The sequence below is a fragment of the Xyrauchen texanus genome, chromosome 17 (genome assembly GCF_025860055.1).
Source record: "Xyrauchen texanus isolate HMW12.3.18 chromosome 17, RBS_HiC_50CHRs, whole genome shotgun sequence".
In the NCBI taxonomy this organism is placed as follows: domain Eukaryota; kingdom Metazoa; phylum Chordata; class Actinopteri; order Cypriniformes; family Catostomidae; genus Xyrauchen; species Xyrauchen texanus.
In genome coordinates this window covers 32029115-32044531 of record NC_068292.1, presented here as the reverse complement: position 1 = coordinate 32044531, position 15417 = coordinate 32029115, and the positions used below count along the sequence as shown (strand labels likewise).

The 15417-nt window shown below is 37.4% G+C and overlaps 1 protein-coding gene across 2 annotated transcripts; it reads left to right on the top strand.

The window, feature by feature from the left end:
* Window positions 1-3708: 3708 nt before the first annotated feature.
* On the top strand, window positions 3709-13631 carry LOC127658278 (endothelin-2). 2 transcript variants are annotated; one of them, XM_052147481.1, is made up of 7 exons: window positions 3766-3795; window positions 6590-6626; window positions 6758-7070; window positions 7720-7870; window positions 9868-9981; window positions 11928-12107; window positions 12223-13631. In XM_052147481.1, exons 3-7 carry the CDS (start codon window positions 7013-7015, stop codon window positions 12308-12310), a joined length of 591 nt encoding a protein of 196 aa, XP_052003441.1. In that variant the 5' UTR covers window positions 3766-3795; window positions 6590-6626; window positions 6758-7012; the 3' UTR covers window positions 12311-13631. The 2 variants fall into 2 exon arrangements, with proteins under 2 accessions (XP_052003442.1, XP_052003441.1); XM_052147482.1 differs by lacking the exon at window positions 6590-6626 and having other exon boundaries at window positions 3709-3795.
* Window positions 13632-15417: the final 1786 nt, after the last annotated feature.

Sequence of the window (15417 nt, the reverse complement as noted above, 5' to 3'; positions counted from 1 at the left end):
GTGATCCTTATTTTACCTTTAGGTCAGGCATTTACAAAACAGGGCTGTTTGTGTAATATTGTCATTCTCATGCTTTAAGCTGAAGATTTAGGTAACATACTCACTAATCAATGACAATGCACAGGTTACATAGGTCAAGTGATTGAAATTAGAGTGCAGTTTATGTCATCTTTGTTTTGCCATATCACTCTTACTTCTGATTGCAATCATGTCTAAACATTAACCTTTTTTTAGCCCATTTAGTGACTCAGGGGATGGCAGATTCTTTTATTTACAGTCTCTGTTTTAGCTGCAATCTGGCATGACACTGGAACATATAAACCATAAAACCATAAAGCTTTACAGGTGCGTTTCACGGGGTTGTGGGCACTGGGTCCCAGATTCTGTAGAATAAAGGTTTGATAACGATTGATAACATAAGAGGTGAAGGCACTCCTTCATATAAGGAGAGGCAGGAAGAATTCCATTAAAAGACATTAAAAAAAATATTGAACTCCTTGACAGAATGAGGTTGAAACTGAATGTGCACAGGTTGGCTGAAGGGTTGAGATAGACCGTAATTAAAGATAAACAAAAGCATTAAAGTGCTAATACTACACCTCCACCCATACTGCCAAGCTGGACAGACAAGGTGTGTGTGTGTGTGAGCGTGTATTTATCACTTTGTGGGGACCAAATGTCCCCATAAGGATAGTAAAACCCGAAATTTTTGACCTTGTGGGGACATTTTGTCGGTCCCCATGAGGAAAACAGCTTATAGATCATACTAAATTATGTTTTTTGAAAATGTAAAAATGCAGAAAGTTTTCTGTGAGGGTTAGGTTTAGGGGATAGAATATAAAGCTTGTACAGTGTAAAAACCATTATGTCTATGGAAAGTCCCCATAAAACATGGAAACACTACGTGTGTGTGTGTGTGTGTGTGTGTGTGTGTGTGTGTGTGTGTGTGTGTGTGTGTGTGTGTGTGTGTGTGTTTATGGGGTAATACATACCTGCACTTTCATACTAATGTGTTAGAATAAATTATTTGGTAGCAAGTAATACTGAACTGAAAGTACATAAAGTACATTTTGAACTCTGTTTTTAACTATTTAAAAATGATTGTAATATACCAGACTTTCAGAAATGTGCTTCAGTCAAAGCATAACCATTATTAATTATTCTTGATATATATATATATATATATTTATTTATATTTATTTATTTATTTTTTAAATGGCAATAAAATGAACAGGATCCCTAACAGGATGTAACTTAACAGTGCGGAAGTAATGAGCTAATGTACATTTTGAGTATTTACATATTGCTTTATCCATTGAGTAATTGCCGTGCTAACCATAGCATAGTGATCAGGTTACACTCAGTAGTGCTTCCCACCTGTATTTAGAATGTTAACATTTCCTGTCACTTGCCAGAATATCACTAAATGAGTTTCATTTTAGTTATTTTAACATGTTATTTTATTGGCTTTACTTGATTCAGTTAGACCCTTTCTACCTGTGAACTTACATTGTCATTTTAATTTAAGAAAACCAATTTCAAACATGAAGAACCACGGTCCATGATTAAATCAAGTTCAGCCAAAGAGTTATTTTCTTAGTGTAGCCATTGCTCAATGAGGGATAGACAAGCTTAAATGAGGCTGTCAACTTGAAAGTTATTTTAATACATTTTTTAAAACTTCTTTTGACATTTTGATTATATCACAATGATTTATCTAACAAGATGCCATGTTTTAGAATAAGACAAACCAACTAATACCGCAGTTCATCACAGAAATCATACAATCCAATACATTGCTAAACTTAATGATGGATGTGCTGTTGTTTTCCTACCCAAAGGTATACAGGTGAAACTCGAAAAATTAGAATATCGTGCAAAAGTTCATTAATTTCAGTAATTCAACTTAAAAGGTGAAACTAATATATTATATAGACTCATTACAAGCAAAGTAAGATATTTCAAGCCTTTATTTGATATAATTTTGATGATTATGGCTTACAGCTTATGAAAACCCCAAATTCAGAATCTCAGAAAATTAGAATATTGTGAAAAGGTTCAGTATTGTAGGCTCAAAGTGTCACACTCTAATCAGCTAAACACCTGCAAAGGGTTCCTGAGCCTTTAAATGGTCTCTCAGTCTGGTTCAGTTGAATTCACAATCATGGGGAAGACTGCTGACCTGACAGTTGTGCAGAAAACCATCATTGACACCCTCCACAAGGAGGGAAAGCCTCAAAAGGTAATTGCAAAAGAAGTTGGATGTTCTCAAAGTGCTGTATCAAAGCCCATTAATAGAAAGTTAAGTAGAAGGGAAAAGTGTGGAAGAAAAAGGTGCACAAGCAGCAGGGATGACCGTAGCCTGGAGAGGATTGTCAGGAAAAGGCCATTCAAATGTGTTGGGGAGCTTCACAAGGAGTGGACTGAGGCTGGAGTTACTGCATCAAGAGCCACCACACACAGGCGGGTCCTGGACATGGGCTTCAAATGTCAAACGTCTTACCTGGGCTAAAGAAAAAAGAACTGGTCTGTTGCTCAGTGGTCCAAAGTCCTCTTTTCTGATGAGAGCAAATTTTGCATCTCATTTGGAAACCAAGGTCCCAGAGTCTGGAGGAAGAATGGAGAGGAACACAATCCAAGATGCTTGAAGTCCAGTGTGAAGTTTCCACAGTCTGTGTTGGTTTGGGGAGCCATGTCATCGGCTGGTGTTGGTCCACTGTGCTTTATTAAGTCCAGAGTCAAAGAAGCCGTCTACCGGGACATTTTAGAGCACTTCATGCTTCCTTCAGCAGACAAGCTTTATGGAGATGCTGACTTCATTTTCCAGCATGACTTGGCACCTGCCCACACTGCCAAAAGTACCAAAACCTGGTTCAATGACCATGGTATTACTGTGCTTGATTGGCCAGCAAACTCGCCTGACCTGAACCCCATAGAGAATCTATGGGGCATTGCCAAGAGAAAGATGAGAGACATGAGACCAAACAATGCAGAAGAGCTGAAGGCCGCTATTGAAGCATCTTGGTCTTCCATAACACCTCAGCAGTGCCACAGGCTGATAGCATCCATGCCACGCCGCATTGAGGCAGTAATTAATGCAAAAGGGGCCCAAACCAAGTACTGAGTACATATGCATGATTATACTTTTCAGAGGGCCGACATTTCTGTATTTAAAATCCTTTTTTTTATTGATTTCATGTAATATTCTAATTTTCTGAGATTCTGAATTTGGGGTTTTCATAAGCTGTAAGCCATAATCATAAAAATTATATCAAATAAAGGCTTGAAATATCTTACTTTGCTTGTAATGAGTCTATATAATATATTAGTTTCACCTTTTAAGTTGAATTACTGAAATTAATGAACTTTTGCACGATATTCTAATTTTTCGAGTTTCACCTGTACTTTGTGAGCACTATGTATTCACAAAGTATGAGCATATTTGGATATATTAATCAAATAAATGAGAGCTAAATAGTAAGAGAAAATATTCACATTGTGTATTTTTGCTCAGTTCTTCAAGGTTAAAAATAAAGTTAAAATGTAACAACGGTCTTTAATAATGGTTTACTCCCCTAATTTCTTTGCCACTTGGATGAACATGGACTTGAAGAAAAGGCCGGAAAGAACATGATCGGATTTTGGAGGGATGAACACATTTCCTCTGTGGAATGAGCACAAGAATGTGTTCTATCACTCTGCATTGACTTCCTTCACACTGTCACCCATTCTTTCATCCATCTGCAGGAGATAGCAGCAATGAGAAGTCCATGTTCTGCCAAATGTCTGCTAAAGGTAATCTCTTGCTCATAAATGGCTTAAGACATTATACATCAGTTCCAAGAACTGAATGCAAATGAAAAAGTTACCCAAGTATTTTAAAGACCATTTTAAGGACTGTAAACTAGAAAAGGGATTTAGAGTGTTATGCCTTTTTCAATTTGAAATACACCCATTATATAAAGTCATGCCATTTCAGTGTGGGATGGTGTATGCAATCTGTATGTTTGACTCCGATTAGTATTTCCATATAAATTTGCTATGTTTCCTACATTTTCCTATCAGAGTGATATGTAGTTTTCTCAGCAGCATGAGAGTAGTGCTTCAACAAACCTCTCATCCCAATTTTATGTCACAAATGATAAAATCACTTTAATCAAAATCTGTGGGGAGATTATGTTGATACATTTGCACTGAAATGTGTGTGCATTTGCATCACCCACAATGGCTGCTGTGGACCCTCCATAAATGTGTGGGCCACATTTGCAAACTCGGCCCGATACCTGTAATGGGTGAGCATCTAAGTCTTATCTTTGTATGGTTCGTGGCAAAGTCATCACGGAAACCCATCGTTGATGAGTTTGAGTTGTGGACATGAGCATTGCTCATCCACAGTTGGCCTCGTGCCAAAATGTATTTTCTTTGACAGAGCAGCACACATAACTGTTTTTGAATTCTGAACCATCTTCATATTTCTGGCTACCCATAGCAGGTCTAACAGTGATTTAGAGATAATGATGTTTTATTTAGTTTTATTATACAGTATAATATTTTCACATCAGATTTGTATATATTCATTAGCGTTTCAGATTTCCACAAATATTGCACAAACAACATGAAACCCTGTCTTTGAACTGTCTAAATATCATCAGCCTCTCTTCACAATACAACCGTTTTAAAGGATTTTTAAGAATCTGTGATTTATTTTTATTTTAGAATATTTTATATTTTTTTAAGAATATGTGACATAATTTGAAAGAAAGCCAATCAACTGAACTTCTAAGAAACATCAGTCAATCAAGTACTTTTTATGAGAGAACTTTAATAATTAGAACAAAAACATAGCAACCATGTATGAATCATTTTCATATTAAGCAGAACAATTATATAATTTAATCACTAAAGTCAAACATTTCAAACATTGGTCCAGTCAGCCAGAACTAATCTAAATTAAAATTAATGTCAGAAAAAATAAAAACATGGAAAAGTCAAAGAACAATAGCATTGTTTAGATGCATATTATAACATACGATTATTGTTGTCACACACATGACCCTATGAATAAAAAATAGTCCGTATATTGGCTGGTGGTTGTAGCCTACATGAGTACATTATTAGTCATTCAGTGTTTCAGTGAAATTACTAACAATAAAGAGGTCCGAGATTAGAAACTAATGAGTTGCCAAAATGTAAAATTATTTCATTTGTTCAACAACATTAAATTCTAATAGTCAAAGATTACTTCTCTGGTTGATCATGTGTTGTCTTAGGTAGATTGCATATTGTCAACAGCTCAGTGTCTGTCATGCTAATGGCTAGCAGGCTGTGGGGCTCATTAATATTAATCATGTTGTCTGTGTTCGGCCGAACTGATTTGCTGAATCAAAATACCCACTGCCGAAGCAACCCGCTACTTTGAGTGTCGCAAAGCAATGTCTAAATGGCATAAGCCGCAGTTTTTATTGAACGCTTTATAGCACAATGTATGGCAAACAGGCGTATGGCATGTCCAAATGTCCAATGGTTCGTCAATAGGAAACACCAACTTGCTAAGAGGAAATGCAAAGGTTTATGCAGGTATTCTATGTAATAACACAAGTAATCAAATTAATTCCATATTGTATTAGTGTCTTCTTAAATGTCTCTTATCTGGGATTCATTTTGAACAATCAAAATCAAATAGTGACTAAAGGTTAAAGGAAGTTTCTGAGCACTCACATCTTTTCCACACTGTCCACCCACACCTGGACCTCATAGAGAGGACCTACTCTCCAGAAAATTCCCCTTGGCGATCTATGTTTCCATGGGACACTGGCTTGTCCTACAGTGTGCTTTTAACAGAATTCATGCAAATGCGTATATCCCTCTCTCATCTTTTCCTGCTGGCCCTCCAAAGCTAATCTCCCCCCGCCCTCTAGTCCCATTAGACAGCATGTTTAAGTCCACAATGTTTAATGGCAAAGTTTCACAAAACTGAAAAATATCTCAATGTTCAATATTCTGCATGTTGTTTCACACCCATTTGACAATAACTTTCTTCTGTGGGATATAAAATGTAGAATGTAAGCCTCATCGCCATTCACTTTCATTGTATGGAAAAAAGATGTAGTGAAAGGGCTAGGACCTCAATATATTGCAGATATGCTCACTGAATATAAACCCAACAGATCACTCAGATCATTAGGATCACATCAGCTAGAAATACCAAGGGTTCACTCTAAGCAAGGAGAGTCTGCTTTTAGCTATTATGCCAGCCGCAGCTGGAACCAGCTTCCAGAAGAGATCAGATGTGCTCCTACAGTAGTCACATTCAAATCCAGACTCAAAACACATCTGTTTAGCTGTGCATTTACTGAATGAGCACTGTGCCACTGTGTGTCCGACTGTTTGTACTGTATTTTATTTTATTCTAAACTGTTTCAATTATTCTTATTTTTTTATTCTTATATTAATCTCTTCTATGTAAAGCACTTTAAATTACCATTGTGTATGAAATGTGCTATATAAATAAACTTGCCTTGCCTTGCCTTGAAAGAGAATGGTGACTGAGGCTAACGTTATCCTTGACATCTCTTTTTGTGTTCCACAGAAGACAAATAGTCATATGGGTTTGGAACAATATAAGGGTGAGTAAATTATTATGATTTGGATCAACTAATCCCTTAATGCATGTTTGTTTAAAAATAGGAAAAGAGGGATTTTTACTATTTATCATTATTGTTTCTGAGCTGGGGTCTCTTCCTCACAATCAATACAGTGACAATCCTGTTTGCTGAGGGGGCAGCAGAGATTCTTGGAATGTTGCAGGGTGCGAAGACAAACTGGAGTTGTGTAACTGCCACCCATGAGAGCCAACCTGACAGGGGGTGGTGCATATCACAAGAGCTATAAGTGTGGCCAAACAGGACGGTTCAACATAGACAATCACCTGCAGTTGACTGAAAACTGTTGGGATTGCTTGGGTGAACATCTGGACTTCTTACTTTGTGGTGAACCCTGAATTATTGACATAATGGAATCAAGAACAACTCTGATCTTCATTTTTACCTTGTGCACAACTCTTCATGAAGGTAAAATACTTATTTTAACTTGTTAAACCTTTTCAAATTAAGTCTGAGACTTTAAGCATTTAGTACAGTATATTTTAGAAATCAACGGATAAACAATTAATAAGCATTATTAAACAATCCTAAAATCCTTTTATACATTTATAAAATCATCTAAAATATTTCTGCACCTTTTTAAAGGTTCAAAAAATACATTGAGTAATCAAACTGTCTCCTGGCTAAATGAGACTCTGGAAGAATCTTGTCAACACTTACATATTACAAGAGATATATTTTCAACACCTGCCTAACGATATGTGTTTATTTCCAAGAACTCATTCAGGGACTCATACTCGTTAGCCTCTCAGTCAAGATAAGTGAAGCTCAGATGCATGTGAGAAAAGCTACAAACTTTAAAGCTTACCGCTACTCATTAAGAGACGTCCGGGATCCCATGAGACGTCTGGGATCGCATTCATGATAACACATTTTGGATAGAGCAGGGGATAGAGTGATGTAATAAACTGAAACCATAAAAGCTAAATAATAACATGTGGTTTGTGATAACACGGTGCTCATTTGCGATAACAAAATGCTCAGACAGTTTCTCTGCTGGAAATTTTTTGGCTTTGACAGATTATGGCAAGTTTTCTTCCCACTCCCCTCTTTGCAGGTTGGGGGTTGCCAGTAATGCTCCAGACTGACCCGAGTGACCCGTCGGCAACCCATAAGGTCAGGACCAAGCGCTGTTCCTGCAACAACCAACTGGATTCAGAGTGCCACTATTTCTGCCATCTGGACATCATCTGGGTGAACACACCAAGGTGAGTGATCGCCAATGCATGAGCAAACCTGCATAAACCGTACGTAAGGTAGACTGAAGACTCTTTAGAGGTAGATGCTTAGATGAAGGACAGATCTTGCTTTTGGACTCTATATCAAATAGCCTATGTTGGAAAATAGCACGAATTTGTTCATGACATACAGTATTTATGTTGCTAATGCTAATTTTATTTTCAAAATAAAATCACTGAATGGTGTCACTATATTTTCCAAGGCCTTGTTTGCTTACATTTACATTGAAATTTATGCATTTGGCAGACGCTTTTATCCAAAGCGACTTACAGAGCCCTTCTTACAGGGACAATCCCCCCGGAGCAACCTGGAGTTAAGTGCCTTGCTCTAGGACACAATGGTGGTGGCTGTGGGGCTTGAACCAGCATCCTTCTGATTATCAGATTACCAGTTATGTGCTTAGACCATTACACCACCACCACTCCTGCTTAGTTGGCCTCTGCACCCATTAAAACTTCTGCCCACTTATTAGGCCTTGTTCAGACTGCCACTGAAAATCAGATTTTTTGCTTATCCAGATTGTATCCAGATTAGTTTTTTAATAGTCTGGATAGCAATCTGATTCAAACCAGGTGGTTTCAAATATGATTGAAATCTGATTTTTTCAGATGTGTCTCAGTCTGGACAATCTGGCTGCTCAATTCGGATTTCAAATGGTCTTTTGAGTCACTCAATGATGACGTCAAAAATCGGTGACTGCAGCACAGAACATCACAATACTTCTCCTCCATCGCTGAGTTTTTCTTGTGCGATGGAGGAGTTCAGTACTATGACTGGACAGGGCCCTTATTTGGAGAGCGAGATGATGCACCTTTTTCCCGCATTTGTTTTGAAAGCATCGTCACGTGGTTACACCTACGTTGTTACGAAAGCAACCCATGCAGATAGGTTGGTTATGTCTGAACGTGCAAATCTGATTTGATCACTTGCAATTAATAGTGTGGACAATATGCCTGAAAAGATCTGATTTGAGAAAAAAAAATCAAATTTGCCTGCGGTCTGAACATAGCCTTAGTCTCATTTACTAGACCAATTATTTTCAAATGTGTCAATTCTGGGGGCCTGGGTAGCTCAGCGAGTATTGACGCTGACTACCACCCCTGGAGTAAGGAGTTCGAATCCAGGGCATATTGAGTGACTCCAGCCAGGTCTCCTAAGCAACCAAATTGGCCCGGTTGCTAGGGAGGGTAGAGTCACATGGGGTAACCTCCTCATGGTTGCTATTATGTGGTTTGCGCTCTCAGTGGGGCATGTCGTGAGTTGTGCCTGTATGCCGCAGAGAATAGCATGAATCCACCACACACTCTACGTCTCTGCAGTAACGCACTCAACAAGCCACTTGATAAGATGCGCGGATTGACCGTCTCAGACACAGAGGCAACTGAGATTCGTCCTCCGCCACCCAGATTTAGGCGAGCCACCACGAGGACTTAGATTGCATTGGGAGTTGGGCATTCCAAATTGGGGAGAAAATCAAAAAAGAAAAAGTGAAAATTCTGTCATCATTTTCTCACCCTCATGTTGTTCAAAACCTATATGACTTTCATTCTTCTGCAGAACACAAAAAGCAGAATGTTATTCTCAGTCACCACTGATCTGTTTTTTTTTCATACAATGAAAGTGAATGGTGACTGAGGCTAACATTATTCCTTACATTCTGCCTTTTGTGTTCCACAGGAGAAGAAAAAGCGATATGGGTTTAGAACAACCCCATTGCGGAAGAATACATGATGACAGAATTTAGATTTTTGGGTGAACTATCCCTTTAAGTGAGGGTGCTTTTGCATCACTTAAGTTTAATAAGTGTTACTATTGAGTAATTGTGCATTTATTGCTGTTTATCTAGAATCAACTTGGCACTGGATAGAATCCCCATTCTGAAAGCTGAAACAGTACAAAGTCCCACTGTGTTCACTTTCTATGATACCCTTTCTAACCAGTTAAATAATGACTGTCTTTTCCACAGTAAGACCGCAGTTTATGGATTGGGCAGTCCTTTGGCTCGCCGGCGGAGATCTACAGGTCGCTGTTTCTGTGTCAACCCTGCAGACCAAACATGCAATACCTTCTGCCGCTACAGGTGAGCCTCATCTCCTCCTTGCACATGACCAGTCAAGTGACATCACTTACACACGCAAGCATGGGGAGGACAGTGTATTTAAAATTCATCTTCTTTAAAATCCTTTTTTTAGTACATTAAGTAGCACTGTAAATACAATGGGTGTGTTTGTTTAGGGTGTGCTCTTTAGGAGTTATCATGAGGGTGCAATATGATACCAGAAAAACACTGATAGAGAAGCCAGACTATGTGGCATGAGTAGTTTTTGTTACCTGTGAAATTTCTAAGAGAAATTTCACCCGATGAATCAGAATTTTAGTTATTTGGTTTAGGCAACCCCCTCTCTTCAATCCAGGAAGCAAAACTGTTTGTTATGACATGTTAATCACAAGAGACGTCATATCCATTATCTGTTAACCAGTGTTATAGTGTTTGCATTCTTAAATGATGCAGTTATGCTGTTGCAATTTGCAATCTATTTTTATGGAAACAAGATAGACAATAGATTTGAGCTTGCCAAAAAGAAAAATTATAATAATAAAACAACTGGACTACTTTCCTATTTATTGATTTATTAATTTATTAAATAATAAATGTATTGCAATTGGTTGTTTACTTATTGCAGTAGTTCTCAACTGTTTTTTCTTCAGCACACAGATACATTTTTGCCAACGTTTTGTAGAGTTTGATTGGAAATGGCTACAAAGTCATTTGATTGTCCAACCAAACATGGATAATCACATTCTCACACTCTGTTTTCTCTGAATCTTTGCATAATTGAGCAAAACCCATCTGTCACAGGACGGATCACAATTTCCAGTTTTTGTCACAGCTCAATTTTCAAACTGATCTCATGAAAATGTATTATTGACTGTTGCGACATTTTGGCAAAATGATGTTACATGGTTACTTACAGTATTACAGCAGTTCAGAGGTGAAATGTCCACTGTGTGGTGCTCAAAGTGAGTTAAATTTCCACCCAAAAAGATGAGGTTTTTAAGGTTAATTCTCTATTGAGTCGTAAAGGAACTAAACCTTCCTCCCATCCTAACCGACAGGGTCTTAAAAAACAAATGTGATATGAAAAATCCAATTACTTGTAGCCAGTGGGTTGAAAAAAATCAACACAGGATACAATTATTCTGACAGGTGTTTCAATGAAAAGATAAAAAAGGGGTTGATGGGGCCGTGTGTATATATATATATATATATAAGGATGAAAAATTGTAAAATGAAATATGGTACAATGAAACACAAAAATGAAATACGGTAATGAAATAAAGCAGAGGCAAGTCCTTGCATGTGTGCAAAATGTGGTCAACCTTCTCACATGCAATCCATATGCATCCCAAACATGTGCAACAGGAGAGTGCTGGAAAACAGGTGTTGCAAAACTCCGGTTCTTAAAGGGGCCACATCCAATTAATGATAAGAGGTATGATTAATGATTAAAAAAAATTCCACTTGGCTACATACTGTTGTGCTTCTTTGAAACTTTTCAGTTGAGCTACCACGCAATTTGATTGTGGTTGAGCAGGCTTGTAAATTTAGTGTGTTACATAAAGCAAACATTAAAATATATCGCCCTACTGGTCATGCGCAATAATAAAAGAGTTTAGATGTCATAAGATGGCATTATGTACTGAACTGGGTGAAAAGTAAGTGTTTATGAACAGATGATCTGCTGTTTTACTCATGGTTTGAGTGAAAGGGAATATAGGTTGCTGTTGTAGCACCTCTAGTGTTTATTTCACTAGGAACCAGCGATGCATACAACGAGCCACGTAAAAATCATTCTGCAAAAATATAGGTATAGTAATGTGATTCTATCACGTTACTTTACCTGAGGCCAGGTTGTCAGTTTTGCCTAAATGTTTTGCCTTTGCATGGCAGCACTGATCTAAGACAGTGTCATGTTTATTGTCATGCATTTAATGCAAATAATTAATTTGAATATTCTTTCCAAGCTCTGAAAATCCTTCCATAATCCTGGCGCACCCTTCTGAACCTGTGCGTGAAAAACAGGAGCAGCCTATATCAGATCACTTCACTGCCCTAAATGACTCAGAGAATGCTGGTCCAGGACTACTGGTTTTAGGGGAGTCTTCCTCCCTTCGGGCTCAGTCAGACGTCATGACATTCCTCAAGTAAGACTACATTCCACAAGTTCACATAATTGTTTACACACCTTATTCACTGACTCTTCTGTGAATGTGTCATCACTAGCACCATTACTTACAATCCATTCATTTGACGTTTCAGAAAGCTGAAAGCTAGAGCCAGGGCTATGGAAAAGGCCACCCACATTAGGCAGTGGGCATCTAAGGCCTGTAAATCTGGCTGCAGATGAAGTCTTCACCTGGAGGCAGGAGAAATAGGAGTGTGAGCAATTGAACAAGAGATGACCCTTGTGCAACATAGGGTAGCAGAACAAATGTATGTCCCAGAGAATGAGACTTTGGTTCATGTTCAAGGCATAGGGCAGATTTAAAGGCCTGTGAGATATGAAAATGTTGTTTTGAAGACCTTGGAGAGTCCTTTGTAAGTTGAACAAAGTCAGACGGTCTGTCCATTGGGACAGCAGAAAAGAGAGACAGGTGTTTGCTACAGTTCTGGAGTGCAAACAGGATAGTAAGTTAAGCGGCTATGCGAGAGAACACTAACTGGATCAAAGCAAGTCCACAACATCATGTTTGAACACTCAGAGGTAAAAGAGACAGATGAACTGCTAATAAAAATAAGTTGGGTTTCAAGCGAACAGACCCTGTATTGTCACTGTGAGAAACTCTGGCACTTTTTCTATTTATTGGCACTGTAGGAGTGCACCTACATCTGAGAGCAAAGGTTGAGATTATAGATTTGGCAGCGGTTTATCATCTAGTCATCAGTACATCTGTGTATTTATTAATTTCGAATAGAGATTACAAAAAAAGAAAACATAACATACACATTTAAATATAGTATCACACCAAGATGGATGAAATTTGAGCTTCAATCCAAATGAGTTTTTGAGCACCCAATAGGGTCTTTGACTAGTAATGTTATTGACCAACAATCATAGTGAAAATAAAATTTGAAGTGTGATCAAGAATTATCACAAGTGTACAGTTCAGAGACTAGACACTTTTTGGAAGTCAGAACATTAAACAATGTCCTGAATCAAAAAGCTATTTATTTGAACATGAAATATGTTTCAGTTTAGATTTAGCAAAATAATGAAACAATGCATATAAAATATGAATTATTAACTATCAAAATTGAAACGATTAGGGTAGGTCATGCAGTTGCAATCTGTTGTTATGACAATGAGATACACAGAATATACAGTATGAAAAAAAAAAGAATAAATATATATATATATATTATTGAATACCAATGGAACATTACTAACAATTTCCGATGTTCAAAGTGTAACAATGTACTTCTGTTTTCAATTGATTAGCTATTTATAGTCTAATTTAAATGCATGTATAATCTAATTATTAATTAGCATCAGTTTGAGGTCAACTGCAAAATATATGTAACAGCAATATGGCCTCATTATAATGTCATTTACTCAGTTATGTATTTATTTTGTCCACTTTCTGTGAATTGTTTTCTAATATGTTCAAAGGAATGACACATTTCAGATACAAAATGCTCAGTCAACTTTACTCTGTTGTATGTAAAGAAAGAATGGTCATTAATAAAAAATATTTAAAAAAACACTTTTTTTCTCATCTTAATCTTTTGTCCTCTTAGTCTAAAATATATGGTTACCTTTTAGCCCTTAATATAATGCTGACGTACTAGGTAACCCTTAAAAAATGTTTTTGTAGATTCCAACATACAGTTACAGTTAAAATTGCAATAAAACTGTGGTAGCTTCACATTTTCCACTACTTTTGAAAAAATTAATGAAAGAATATGACAAAAAACCTTTTTTGGTGTTTTCATATTTATTATTCTTTTACATTAGTAACAATAACTGTGGAATTGTGGTGGGAACAGTCTTGGGACCCCTCTGTCCTTTCCATGGCTTTGATATTAATAGACAGCATTTGAAAATAAGGCACAGAATTACACTTTAAATTAACATATTCTTGGCATTATCTCATATGTACAAACATTCATATAATTGCCCAGGATTACAGCTCATTCAGAGGTCCTTTTCTTGGTTGACAAAGCACCATGGAATTTTAACCTCAAGGGTGTGTACATGGATGTAAAGCAATTTGTTTCAGCACACTGACACGTTGTTGTGATGTGAAAGATAGAGTCTTGCAGAGCAGGTGAATTAGGCAGGAAGCTTGCAGGCTCATGGGAAAGAAACGGTGTAGACAATGGCAATGAACAACAACAACAGTCCTGATGTTTTCCATCTTCCTGTCAAGATATATTATATAGGCCAGCAGTGCACATAAGGCCAGTGTCCAAATTCCAGGACGTTAACCTGGACTTAAGAATTAAATTTTTTTAGAAAAGTCTCAGCCACCCTTCACTTTCATTGCACAATTCCAAAGAAAAGCATATATGTCAACATAACATCATTACATTGGTATGACCATATAAAATGCTTCGGGGCAATTATTATTGCCATGTCATGATCAAACATTTAACAACCAATGAAGAAATTTGAGGTGCTTCCGAACATTAGGAGCAAGGTTTAGGGTAAATCTGTAAGATTTTTTATCATTTTAAACACTGGGCACACTTCTTTACCCAGATTGTGGTGACCCAACACAGTAACAAAATTTCTGATTGTACAAAAGTAAACAAATATATCCCTAAAAACATCTAAAGGTATTTATTCACTGCACAAAACACATGTGTTCGAGACAAATCATGTTTATCCTTGTTGCATGTGAACAAGTATTTAACATAAAAGTTATAGTAAAAAAGGACGTCTCATCCACACCTATCATTTAGCTTCTGGAGATATATATTTCACCACTGGAGTCTTACGGAGTTGAGATATTCTTTTTAAAATCTTTGTTTGTGTTCAGTAGAAGAAAAAAAGTCATACACATCTGGGATGGCATGAGGGTAATTAATGACAGAATTTTCATTTTTGGGAGAACTATCACTTTAAGCCTCTCAAGTTCAGCAGGTTTATGTTATCACATTTAAAACAATGGCCGTTGCTGTAGCATTCATCTCTCCCCTGAGCACAACGTCTCTTCAGCCACCAACAGCCATTTTTGTCCCATACTGAAAAACAGGATGCTCTACAAATTCCATCCCGATTGCTACAACATTCAGAGTGAGAATGACAGGAAAGGCACAGTAGAGGTCAATAAGAGGAAGTGATATGAAGTACACTGGGGTTGATAATGTAGAGGATAAAAACTGGCACGTTATCTTGCCTCTCAGTCATGGCTGCAGGCTTGAGCAACAGCACAGTCATAAGATTACCTAACAACTGTGGGTCTGTGTCACTTTCAAAACATTGCTCTCTTTGTTTGACCATTCTGACCA

Excerpts from the sequence above, each read along its gene's own strand:
- LOC127658278 (XM_052147482.1), top strand. The coding sequence starts at position 7,013 with ATGGAATCAAGAACAACTCTGATCTTCATTTTTACCTTGTGCACAACT. Across the intron at positions 7,871-9,867 it reads ATCTGGGTGAACACACCAAG|TAAGACCGCAGTTTATGGAT; the intron begins GTGAGTGATCGC and ends TCTTTTCCACAG. Across the intron at positions 9,982-11,927 it reads AATACCTTCTGCCGCTACAG|CTCTGAAAATCCTTCCATAA; the intron begins GTGAGCCTCATC and ends ATTCTTTCCAAG.